Below are 13737 nucleotides of genomic sequence, written 5' to 3' on the forward strand. Positions count from 1 at the left end.
TCCCATTTTGTATTTCTCTGATCTCACTCACTCTCCCCATTCCAATGACACTGGCCTACTCGCTATTTCTCAAACATGCCAAGGAGAGTCGTGCCTCAGGGACTTTGCACTCACTATTCCCTCTGCTTTAGAACACTACCTACCCTGTCTTCCCCAGATATTCAATGGCTTGGTTCCTTCCTTCCATTAAGGCGCTGCTAAATGATATCTTAATAGATCAATTCCTGATCATCTGCCACATTGTCTCACCTCTTTATTCTGTCCTGTTATTCTCCAGAACACTTAACACCATCTGACATTCCACACATTCACTCGTTTATTTGTCTCTCTGCCACTATGATATGAAATATAGAAGGACAAGAAGAACTTTTTTCTGTTCCTATCTCCTAGAACAGTGATGTCACCTTTGAAGGCGTCATATAAATATTTGTTGAAAATGAATACATGAATTCTATGCCCTTTCACATTACTCTCTGGTGGCACCAGAGACTGAACCTCCACGACACACGTTCAAGCCCTTGTTTAGTACCTATTCCCAATACCTGAGCTGTCCTTTCCTCAATTTGGTTAAATCCTGTTCCCTGCAGCGCAGCCCAAACACTGACTCCTCAGTAAGGCTTTCCTTACTTGTACCCAAAGTAGAGAAAAAATTTTAAATACATATAATGACAGTGCAACTTCACTAATCCACTCCATTTTGTTCTGCTATTAGGGATCTGTTTCACTCCAATCTTTTTACTTGTTTTCTCTTTTATACACGCTAAAACATTGAGATTTTAAACTTTCCTTCCACGCATTCACCTCACCTCTTAAGCAATAAATTAAAAAAAAACCCAAAAACTTATTTTAGTTTATTATATATTTCCTATGCAAGTATTTAATAAAAGAGATGAGCCAGTTCCGTTCGTGTTTCTCACTGACCTCTCTTTCAAACTAAATTGTTTATTTGTAGCAATAAAAAGATTAAACACTTTATTACTACCACCTACTATGTCCACATCATCAAATACAACAAGCCTAATGTAGGAACTATAAAAATCCACAGTCCCACTAAAAATGCATGCCAAAGTGCAGGTAAGAAAGATAACCAACTCACCATTATCTTCATTTTCCTTCAAGAAGCCCTTAACAGCACATATGAATTTAGAAATAGTGTCACCATCAGGCACCTGATGACCGATTGTATAAATCTTTAAGTAAGGAATAGTTTCTGGTAAGTCCTATGAAGCAAAGCCATAAATATGTATATTATTAATTTGCAGAAAAAATTAAAAATTAATTAAATTGGCCAGAATGTAAACCAAGAGAGTGTAAGAAATTTCATATGTCAGTAATTCTGATAAAAGAGCCATTTTTCCCCAAGCTGCTTCAACCAGTAAGTGTCACTTAATTTCTATTAAATTGACAGAATGGATAGTAAAGAGATATACAAAACTGAAAGCAAAATTCATGTGAATGAATGCATATGTAACTAAAAACTGTATAAATAATTCTACCTAATAATTTACATTTCAAGGTCCATAAGGCAGCTGTGATATAAGTATAATACAGTCAGAAGAATTAGGGTTTCCATTGTGAGACACAGCAAACTCCAGGCACTGGTGAGAACTGCTATTCTTGTTGGAGGAGGGAGGGGAAAAAGTAGATATTGATAAAAGCTGGAAGAAGTTAAATGAAAATCCTTAGTTCTAAATTTAATGGAAAAGTATCAGTATGAATTATGATGTATTGTGTATTAAAAACAAACCTACAAACACATCTGCTAACTGTGATCACTGAAAAAGCATAGAAATAACTGATGTCATGTCATTACATGACATAAGATTCAGGAGCCAAATTTCTGAGAAATATGTAATAATAATTAAGTCAAATACTAAAGGAAAAATAGAAAAGTCCAAGCATGCTTTTATGGTAATTAAATGAAATAAATATGACAAAATTAAATTTATTCTGACATAAAAAACATTTTTATATTACATTTCTTGAGTTATGCTTTTTAGAATTCATAAAAAAGAGGGGTTAAAGAATTTTTAAGTGACAAAAAAAATATCTTTTTATATACAGGTATATAGATACATTCTTAGTAAGATTTAGTAAATTCAGCAGGTCCCAGCACGAATATGTTTTTTCATTCTTGTGTTTATGAGAAACATGCGCCTGATGTGTCCTAGCAATTTCTTCAATGTTTGGGCGTGTACTTGAAAGGCAAACTCTCATTTCCTTGTCAATACATTGAAGAATTTCTCTCTTTTTACTCTTAATTGTGTTGAGTGCAGAAAACCCCCACCATACATATCATCTTAACTTTACACCAAACAAAGACTAGAAGAAACTTGCCTCCAGTCTTTCCAGAGAACATGGGGGGCAGTGTAAACAATCCAGCACCACAGTTTAACAGCCTTTTGCAACCTAATCAAGCAAGTGAGATGGGGGGTTGGGCAGACTGTCAGCTTACAGCCAATTCCCCACACCTCTGTCCCCCAAAAATCTAAACTCCAAAAACCCTGTTGGTTTTTTGGTCCCCAACAGGCACATATTTCTCTGGAATACTATAGGGCGCACCTGGAAATTTTCTAGGGAGCACACTTTGAGAACCACTGGCATGAGGTATTAATTATTACTATGAATTATTATAGTATCAGAAAGAAGGTTCTTTTCAATTAAGATTTCCATTTACCTCTGGTTTGTAATAGCGGTGTGTATATGTTAAATCAATAATCAGTCCAAGCTCTTCATTCTGTTCACGGATTTTGTTAAAAAGATCCAAGGGGGAAAAACGTTCTTCTGGTGCAAGTTTCCCATCAAAACTCTGTCAGAAAGAATGAAATATGAAACCTCAAAGCTGCGCTTAAAATCCTGTATTATGTAATTCATTTAGTCAAGCCCTGTGATGCTGACATAGAATAAGTTTCAAGGGAAAGTTTTCACTTTCCTGGAACTTACAAGCAATATTTCAATCCTTTCATCCAGAGAGACTAAAGCGAAGAAAATAAGCTCCTGTTATATTGATTTCTGTGTTTGTTTCATGTTGGTCTCCTAATGAGACTGTAAACTCCCAGAGGGCAGGGACCACCAGCTCCAACTGAAGTGCCTATAAACAGGCACACATAAATGCTGATTAAATATATGTGTGTGTCTGTGTATATACAGACACACACATATATACAAAGAATGGCTTTTATTGCTAAATGTTCTTTAGGTATTTGGCTTATTTGTGTACTCTGTTACACTAATTTTATTAGTTATTTCAGTGCCAACATATATATTTTTTAATGAATATAGTCGTTTTTAGAGCACTTTTAGGTTCACAATAAAACTAAAGAGAAAGTACACAGTTCCCACTCATACCCTTTTTTGTTCACCCCACAGCCGCCCAAATGCAAACATTCCATACCAGTGTGGTACATCTCTTAGAATCAATGAACCAACTACGACACATCATTGTCAATTAAAGTCCATAGTTTACATTGAGCCACTCTTTTTATGGTAATTCTATGGGATTGACCTATTTCTACTGACATGTACTTACCCTTACAGCATCCTACAGAATAGTTTCACTACCCTCAAATCTCCTGTACTCCAGCAACACTGCCTTTTCTTTTTCTTTTTCTTTTTTTTTTTTTGGTGACAGAGACAGAGAGAGGGACAGATAGGGACAGACAGAGAGGAAGGGAAAGAGATGAGAAACATCAATTCTTCATTGTGGCTCCTTAGTCTCCTAAGTTGTTCATTGATTGCTTTCTCCTATGTGCCTTGACTGGGGCCTGCAGCAGAGCGAGTGACCCTTTGCTCAAGCCAGCTTTGGGCTTCAAGCCAGCAACCTCTGGCCTCAAGCCAGTGACCATGGGGTCATGTCTATGATCCCACACTCAAGCTAGCAACTCTGTGCTCCAGCTGGATAAGCCTGCACTCAAGCCAGCGACTTCAGGGTTTTGAACCTGGGTCCCCCCGCATCCCCATCTGATGCTCTATCTACTGCGCCACCACCTGATCAGGCTCCAGCAACACTTTCAATCAGACTTAATTCCTAATAGGGCTCCATGACCCCCTTACAATATTATTCTTCTTTTCAGAATATTCCTGGCTATGTTTTCTTTTTATTATTATTATTATTATTATTATTATTAATTTTAATGGGGTAACATTGATGAATCAGGGTACATATGTTCAGAGAAGACATCTCCAGGTTATTTTGACATTTTATTATGTTGCATACCCCTCACCCAAAGTCAAATTGTCTTCTGTCACCTTCTATCTGGTTTTCTTTGTGCCCCTCCTCTCCCCTCCCCTCCCCTCCCCCCCTTGTTTTCTTATATGATTTAGAATCAGATTATTTAAGATGATTTTAAGTTTATGAATTAAGTGAGGGAAATTTAATAGGTTTATGATGCTGAGTTTTCCACAAAATATTGTAAAAGCTTTAAAGAGTAAATTACAGGGCATAAAATCTCTATATAAGTTTCTTAAAGATTTGGAGCCGATGGATCAATGGTCATTCCCAGCTACCTGAACAAGAACTAGTTTTCGATAACTAAGTTACAGGCCTTTAGAAAAGCCTTCCTTAATAAACCCTGCTAACACTTCCCCCTCTTTTCAATTCCTGGGGATTTTTTTGCCACAGTTTTTTGACACTTAACGTATTCTAGTTTCTATGTCAGTGTGTTTAAGGAGGGACTCTCAAATAGTGAAGTGACTCCTTTGGTGACTCCATAAAACACACAGGAATCAATGTCACATCTCACTTCCACACAGGAATAATCCATCTCCCTAATTCTACTGCAAGAACAGGTACTGCACTTGGAGTGGTTATACAGCTCTGTGGTGTCTAATGGGTCTTAAACCATCCCAACACTGAATAAAATCACTTAAGTATCAGAGCTAGAAGAGGCTGTTTATAATGACATCATCATACAGGAAAGATCTGTGGCTTTGTGGAGGAAAGCAAACTAAAGAGTCTTCCTGTTTTCTCTCTTGCTGATATACTTTCAGGCAAGGGGCTGAACAGAGGCCTCTGTAAAATCCCAGGAATCCACTTCTAGAGGCCACTGAGTAGGGACTCAAAGAGTTAGAAAAACTGCACAGACATGAGAAGGAATATAGGAGAAAACTCACAGGAACTGTAAATGTGGCTGGGAAGTCCATTCATTCATTCAACAAAGATTTGTTAAATAGTTATTACCGTATTTCCCCATGTATAAGACACATTTTTTTTTGAAAAATCTGGGGTCTAAGAACTGGGTATGTCTTATACAATGGTTGTAGAAGTGTGGCATTTCAAATGCCACCGATGGAACTGAAGATGAGGTAATATATGAAGACAGTGATTCGTCATCAGACACAGATGAGGACAAGCTAATGGATGGGAGTTTTGACAGTGGTGAGGAGCTGTATGAATTTTATGATGAATAAAACTTGAGTTCAATAACTTCATGTGCCTGACCTGTGGTGGCGCAGTGGATAAAGCGTCAACTTGGAAACGCTGAGGTTGCCGGTTCAAAACCCTGGGCTTGCCTAGTCAAGGCACATATGGGAGTTGATGCTTCCTGCTCCTCCCCCCCTTCTCTCTCTCTCTCTCTCTCTCTCTCTCTCCCCTCTCTATAATGAATAAACAAAATCTTTAAAAAAAAAAAAATTAAAAAAAAATAAATAAATACCTTCATGTAATACATTTATTTTTCAAAATTCGGGCCCCTGTATTAGGATGTGTCTTATACACAGGAGCGTTTAACACATGGGGAAATATGGTACATGTCAAACACTGTACTTGGTATTGGTGGATATAAGAAGCATATGTTTGTTTGTTCTTTTTGGGACAGAGACAGAGAGAGGGACAGAGAGACAGGAAGGGAGAGAGATAAAAAGCATCAATTCTTCATTGAGGCACCTTAGTTGTTCATTGATTGCTCTCTCATATGTGCCTTGACCAGGAGGCTACAGCAGACCGAGTGACCCCTTGCTCAAGCCAGCGACCTTGGCTCAAGCTGGTGAGCCTTGCTCAAACTAGATGAGCCCGTGCTCAAGCTGTTGACTTTGGGGTCTCAAACCTGGGTCCTCCACATCCCAGTCCGACGCTCTATCCATTGCGCCACCGCCTGGTCAGGCAATAAGCATATGTTTATCTTTATGAAATAACTGATTTTTAAGTCCAAAGATGCACAAGAAATTACACTGTACATAAAAAAGGACCTATGACTCACATAATAAATTCCCAATACATTTAAAGTAGCCGTTTCTGAGGCTAATCCATGGTATGGTGGCTACTTTAATGAGACATGGAATATCTTCTCACAGCTTTTACATCTGTCAAATGTATTCCCCCCCATTACTTTCTTACTTCAAACAAAAAAACTATTTATATAATTTCCATGCTAACATCCAAAACTTTCTACCCAGGACATTTTTTGGTTGTGAAAATGAGAACAAAGGGTCTTACAGACACATGGTGGCTGGGATCATAGATGCTAGACATTTTGTCAAACTCAGTTCAGGCCTACAAATGTGTCTCATACCTGAATGACTCTTGAATGTCCTACTCAACATTCATATTGGTGAAAAATCTGTTCATAATCATCTAAGCCAGTCGTTCTCAACCTTTCTAATGCCATGACCCCGCAATACAGTTCCTCATGTTGCGGTGACCCCAAACCAAAAAATAATTTTGGTGGCTACTTCATAACTATAATTTTGCTACAGTTATAATTCATAGTGTAAATACCTGATATGCATTATGTATTTTCCGATGGCTTTAGGTGACCCCGCCGGGGGTCGCAACCCACAGGTTGAGAACTGCTGATCTAAGCCTTAGAAACTAGCTCCATTTCACAAATAAACATAAGGGTTTGTACAATTTTCACGTAAACTGAATTTTCCAGGATAGTATCACCTTACTAACCAGTGAAGAATTAACTTGGTTTTATTTGGGAATCTTTTAAGAGCTGCTCAGTGGAATTGAAACTGCTACCACTAAGGCAATATAATCCACCTAAATCAGTCTGCATTTACGGTACTGGCATTCATGATGCAAGGAACTGACTAGTTAATCATTTCTAGTATAGTCACGACTAAACATTTATATATTGAAATATAAATAAATATTACATTATGAATTATTTTATTTATTCCTTGTATTATACTTAGAGCTGACATTTTTTCTTTAAAATTAAGTATGAAAGTAGGTTTTATTTATCTATGAATTTCATCTCAGGAGAGTAGAGGGCGTAATACAAAGTATGTGCTATAAAAAGAGAAAATGGAGGGTGATAGAACTGAGAATCTATATTCTACATGGTGACTTCAGACTTATGAAAGAATACTAAATTAATTTTTGCTTACCTTTTTCAAAGGAACTTTGAAAGCAATGAAACGAGTCCCAGGCATCCTCTGTCCCACCGGGAGATAGTCTGTCCACCTGTTAATACATTTTTGTTAACAAAATTGTTAGCCTGTCTCTCTGCACAGACTCTGACAGACTCCTTAATCTTTTGCTTTGCATTTTGCTGCTCTACTTATTCACCCCTGCCTAGGAAACTGTACTTCCCTTCTTCCTGTTTCCCCACCTTGAAAACAGATACCAGGCAACAGAACAGTGCAAAGGCCTCAACAAATAAGGCATATTTAAACCCAGAGATGGCCAGACCTCCTGTATCCCATGTTGGTAGAACCAACACAGTAATGAACACGAAGGTGCCTTTAATACATACCTGTGGACTGAAATAGCTTAATTCAATTCTTCCACTTTGCTACTGATTTTTAGTCCTCTAACAACTCACACACCAAACCGACCAGTAGGGAAATTCGAGTTCGTATTTTAAAAGAAAACCTGACATAGGCTGTGAACTTCCCTTAATAATGCTAGGAGTCACAGTGACCAGTAATATTTGAACTGACTTCTGTAAGATGAGTCAGAATTACCTAAGGTTAATCCAGTCTATTGGAAGCATAGAAGGTGCAGGCAAAAGAGGCACAAGTTGGGGCTGGCAAAGCAGCAGTACTCTATATAGTACAAAACCTAAATGCCATGGTAAAGGGTTTTTCATTCTTAAAACAATGTTTTTGAATGATGTTTATGAGCAATTTGCTATTACAGAATTCTTATGTGAAGAATGGATAGGAAGGAAACTAGAGTAGATATTTATACAGTACACTAAGAGTAGGTAGATATACTACACTACGTAGGAGCTAACAGCAATGGATCCGGCTAGTTCTGTATTAGGATGCTGACAGAGAACAGCTGAAAGATTCAAAATATTTTCAAGAGATCAAATGAAAGGGATTTAATGAGTTGAAATGGAAGAAAGAAGGTGTCAGGGAATAAAGAAGCATTCACTTCACCTTTGAGTAAAATCTCAACAATAATCACTTGAACCTATAGAATAAGATCTCACAAATGAGACCTGTTAGGATCAACAGTACGCCCCCTATGATTCCCGTACCAAGCAAGTTTTTCAGTTAAAAATTCAGAGGTACTGGTGGGGGTTTTTCACTCAAACTTCGTACTTACTAATCACATTTTCTATTCCAAAATAACACAGTTATCGGCATTAAAGGGGGTCTCAGTTCTGGTAATTAAGTGTCCCCAACACTGACAGCCCTATATCTTAAAAAGCACCCTCTCCCCATTGTATCCGAGGGGCAACAGCCCGAGCCCGCTCTTGAAAGGGTGGGAGGCCTCAGAAAGCGCCGTGGGCGGGTCAGCGGCCGGGTCAGCGCCTCCCAGGGACCGCAGGGACCGAGGACTGCGCGCGGCCGCCACAGACACAGGCAGGGGTCACAGGAGGGGAAGCCCAGGCCCAGAAGCTATGAGCGGGAGGGGCCGCGCCCAGGGGCCAAGAACCTTACCTCTCCGGGATGTGGGTTCCGCCCTTCTTCTTCTTGGCCGAAGACTGTCCACAGAAGACGCGTCCCTGGCTCCAGCTGCCGCGGGATCCATGCCGTTGGCTCATGTGGGCCCGGAGAAACCGCCCACCCAACGCCAAGAGTGCCCAAGCCGCCAGTCCAATAATCTGCGTGCAGAACCAGAGCCGACCCCAAGTTCCTACCAGAAACCCACCTAGCTCCACCCACCGCACTGGCTCCTTGCTAATGCGCACGCGCCACCGCCCGGTTCATGACGTAATCACGTGGGGGGCGGACTAAATAGCTTGGTTAGTAGACAGGACTCACTAGAACAGTGGTCCCCAAACTTTTTTGGGCCAGAGACTGGTTTAATGTCAGAAAATATTTTCACAGACTGGTCTTTAGGGTGGGACGGATAAATGTGTCAAGTGACCGAGACAAGCGTCAGGAGTGAGTCTTAGATGTAACAGAGGGAATCTGGTCATTTTTAAAAAATAAAACATCGTTCAGACTTAAATATAAATAAAACGGAAATAATGTAAGTTATTTATTCTTTCTCTGCGGACCGGTACCAAATGGCCCACGGACCGGTACCGGTCCGCAGCCCCGGGGTTGGGAACCACTGCACTAGAGTACTCTCCTTAGCTGGCGGCAGGTAGCACAGTGAAGGAGTTCCTTAATGCACCCTTCATATATCCGACACTACAGACACTACAGCGCGCAGAATGGAAAGTTAAGTTCCACGCCCCAGTTCCTGAGTGGATCTTCCAGATATTTTCCAAGTGCTTACATTCACATAGTGTATATAAATATTTATTTGTACAACTATGGATATTCTTTTTTTAATATAAAACCCCATACTATACATAGTCTACAAAATGGCTATAAAAATTTTTATATTTTTCCCAGTCAATTTAAATATACATCCATTCTATTGTTTTTTGTTTGTTTGTTTGTTTTCATTTTTCTGAAGCTGGAAACAGGGAGAGACAGACTCCCGCATGCGCCCGACCGGGATCCACCCGGCACGCCCACCAGGGGGCGACGCTCTGCCCATCCTGGGCGTCGCCATGTTGCGACCAGAGCCACTGTAGCGCCTGAGGCAGAGGCCACAGAGCCATTCCCAGCGCCCGGGCCATCTTTGCTCCAATGGAGCCTTGGCTGCTCGAGGGGAAGAGAGAGACAGAGAGGAAAGCGCAGCGGAGGGGTGGAGAAGCAAATGGGCGCTTCTCCTGTGTGCCCTGGCCGGGAATCGAGCCCTGGTTAGGCCGACGCTCTACCGCTGAGCCAACCGGCCAGGGCTCTATTGTTTTTAATGGTAACATATAACATAGTATTCTACTACTAAGCACCAACATTTATAGAACCAGTCCATTATTGATGGCCTTTTAGTTGTTTTCAGTTTTTGTGTTGTTTGTTTGTTTTTTGGTCCTGTTACAGAGAGGCTGCAATGTAACATCCTTGAACATGTATACAAGTATATCTAAAGTCCTAGAAGTAGAATTTCTGGAATGAAGGATACACAAACTTAACATTGTGAAAAATACAGCATTATTGCCCCAAAAATCCTGAGTTAACATACACTTCCACGCACAATGAACCTTTTATTTGGTTCCAATCATGTGTCAGGTAGTATGCATTTAGGTTTTAGCAATTACAAAAAGTAACTGAGGCAAAAGTGGATGTCACATCTAAGATTTCCAGAGAGTATCAGGCATAGAGAAAACCTATCAATTTTGCTATGACTGTAACAGAAAAGGACAGCAAGTCCTACATTGGTCCAAAGGCAGAACAGAATACCAAATTTCAGGTTAAAATGTAGATAATTATAATAACAAATGCTTTCAGTTTTTAATTTTTAGTTTTGAATTTCTGAATGTATCCTATCCACACTGTTAATAATCTCCACAAACATTTCAGATCAGGGTAAACTGAGTGCCATAAAGGTCAATTATTGAATAACTGAATGAATGGGTCAAAAGATCATTAGTTTTTTGTTTGTTTGTTTGTATTTTTCTGAAGCTGGAAATGGGGAGAGACAGTCAGACAGACTCCCGCATGCACCCGATCGGGATCCACCTGGCACGCCCACCAGGGGCGACGCTCTGTCCACCAGGGGGCGATGCTCTGCCCCTCCGGGGCATCGCTCTGCCGCGACCAGAGCCAATCTAGCGCCTGGGGCAGAGGCCAAGGAACCATCCCCAGCGCCCAGGCCATCTTTGCTCCAATGGAGCCTTGGCTGCGGGAGGGGAAGAGAGAGACAGAGAGGAAGGAGGGGGGGGTGGAGAAGCAAATGGGCGCTTCTCCTATGTGCCCTGGCCGGGAATCGAACCCGGATCCCCCGCACGCCAGGCCGACGCTCTACCGCTGAGCCAACCAGCCAGGGCCAAGATCATTAGTTTTAACATTCCTGCAACAATCATATTCTAACCAAGTTTATTTCCATAAGCATTTGCAATTCTGAAAACTTCCATTTAATTAAAAATGAGTTATTAGTAAATTGCTATTTTTAAAAATATCTAAATAAGTTATTACAGCACAACTTCAAAACTTACAATTAGGCAAATTCAAATTTGGTCCTAAATCATAAAATAGTCTTTGGAATTTAGGCATGTAGTGGCGAAAGCACTATTGGTACAATATCTGTAGACATAAAAAATACAAAATATGGCATAAATCTGTCTGAAACTAGAAAAACAACATTGGTCCTATACTTCCGACTTGCTAAAAGACACAAACTTGAGATGGGAACAAACTCGGTTATAGTTGACATAAGAAAATCTCTTCTAGGCACAATAGGGTTTCCAGAAAGTATGGAAAGTAGCAAAGAGTGGGCCTTTGTATTGGAGTAAATCCAACATGAGGCAATATAATGCCTTAAAAAATATATAGTACACTGGATGTAAAATATAAGAGCAAAAGATTTTTGGAGCTCCAAACAACTAAGTAATTGATATTCTAAAATCTACTAGCATCTGGTATCACCCAGCTACAATATAGGGCTTTGAGGGATCCCAGTCTTTAATTAAATCTGAAGTGAGAGTAATGAAGAGTCCAGAGGTAGATGAACTGGGTATGCTTCATCAAGACAGGTCCTAGTTATTATCCCATTGGGTAAAAAATGCAGGTAGTTGGTCTATGAGACAAGACAATATTCTATTAAAAGAATGCTTAAGTCAAGGTGGAGCTTGATGCTGTTTCTGAGTGTTGGACTAAACTTCTTTAGGTTCCTGCTCCTACACTGATGATTTCTGCAGAGGTTAAGATGATGGTGAGCCAGCAAGCTGAAGTTAAATGGCTGGAACTATGGAGAGAAAATACTTACCGATGCTGGGGACCAGGAAAGGCCTAATGAGGGTTTGTCAAAATAGAACCGAATGTTGGAACCAATACCTTAACATGTAAACATTTTATCGCCACCAGACTTGTGTTACCACACTTCCTCCCATCTTCCACCACCAACCCTGCAGTACGTATGGATTCCCTTCATTTCTGAGGGAACTCAGAAAAAAGATGCATATGTCTGCTCCACAGATATTGAAAACATATTGTGTCATGGAAGTCGGCAGTCTGAGGGGGAACTCCTTGAAAAAAAATGTGTAAGTTTCAGCAACCCCCATCACATTTCTTTTTAGGTAAACATCATATACCAACTATGAAAAAACACATGCCTAAAATAGGAAAAGTAGGCCTATAAATGACATGTGTCATTTTGGAGATCCAATCTATGAGCTATCTTCCCATGGGCTCCTGGTATCTGGCATCACAGATTTCACACCCATAGACACTAAGAAAAGCCCCATGAAAGATTGATCTAGGTCCTCCTAAAAGCTCACCATTAATGATAAGGACTAGATCTATAAATTGGCTCCCCCAAACCAGCTACTCCATATACAAGCAGGTGTGGGGAAGGGGCAAGTACACGGTTACAGTTGTAAGTACACAAAACAGATTTTATTCTTACACTTCTATTCATTAATTTTTGTATTTTTTTATACGAACAATTGTAAACTTACTCTTGTACCACCCTGTGCAAGTCATTAACAACTCAGATGTCACTCAGAGTGACAAGAGTGGTATGTGAGGAAAGCACTAAGCAAGGGAAAAACAGAGCCAACGCAGGCCACGGGGGCTGGCTGCACACATCTGTTCCCCTGCTCGGGTGCACAGTGTAACTCACCACATGACTGCTTCACAGATCATTTTAAAGTTTCTCCAGAAGATCTCTCAGGTCAAGTTAGTTCAGGATGCTTCTAAATAAAGTCATCAAGAAAACCACACACAATGTGTCTTACAACGACGGGACTCTTAAAAATAAGACTGGGAAGAAAAGATATGGACAAATCCAGAGCTCTGATAGCATAAAAATAATCCATATTCTAAAAACACACCAACGAATGATGTAAATGAGGTGATATGACATAAAACAAAGTGAAGATCATATTTAAGGTAATTCTCGCTAGTGAACAAATTCATGGCAGTTGCTGCAGTATATAGTGTTTTCCAACCTCTATTCCATAGACCAGTCTGCCAGAAATTTCTGCGGGTCCCTGAAACAGTGATCTACCCTAACTGTTGAACGATTAAATGACAATGATTTCACTTTAATTTGCTTACACTTAGGGTTATTTCCGCCTTATTGGTTCTGAAATAATTTGTTGTTCACCACTCCCCAAGCGTAAAAAGCTTGGAAACAACCTCTGATATGTTAATACAAAGTGAAACCAAATGGTGTCAACTTGTTTCTCACAGAGAGCAAAAATTCCGCATCAATACCTTTTTTCCTGTCCATGTTCATGTTCCCCGTTCCCTATTCCTCATGATTGTCACTGTCTTTCTCTGACTTCCCCTCTCCTTTCTGCCTGGCCGGGCAACAGCATGGCAGACAGGGAACCTTAGGAG

The 13737-nt window shown here is 40.2% G+C and overlaps 1 protein-coding gene across 1 annotated transcript in view; it reads right to left on the reverse strand.

Moving 5' to 3' along the window:
- DUSP11 (dual specificity phosphatase 11) overlaps positions 1-9068 on the reverse strand; it is a 9685-nt gene extending 617 nt beyond the window's left edge. The window contains exons 1-4 of the mRNA XM_066266476.1: positions 8839-9068; positions 7333-7408; positions 2678-2809; positions 1097-1220 (exon numbers count right to left, since the gene is read on the reverse strand). Coding sequence (XP_066122573.1) covers positions 1097-1220; positions 2678-2809; positions 7333-7408; positions 8839-8942 — 436 coding nt within the window. The 5' untranslated portion in view covers positions 8943-9068. The remainder of the gene's footprint in view (positions 1-1096; positions 1221-2677; positions 2810-7332; positions 7409-8838) is intronic.
- Positions 9069-13737: the final 4669 nt, after the last annotated feature.

The sequence above is a fragment of the Saccopteryx bilineata genome, chromosome 3, assembly GCF_036850765.1.
Source record: "Saccopteryx bilineata isolate mSacBil1 chromosome 3, mSacBil1_pri_phased_curated, whole genome shotgun sequence".
In the NCBI taxonomy this organism is placed as follows: Eukaryota; Metazoa; Chordata; class Mammalia; order Chiroptera; family Emballonuridae; genus Saccopteryx; species Saccopteryx bilineata.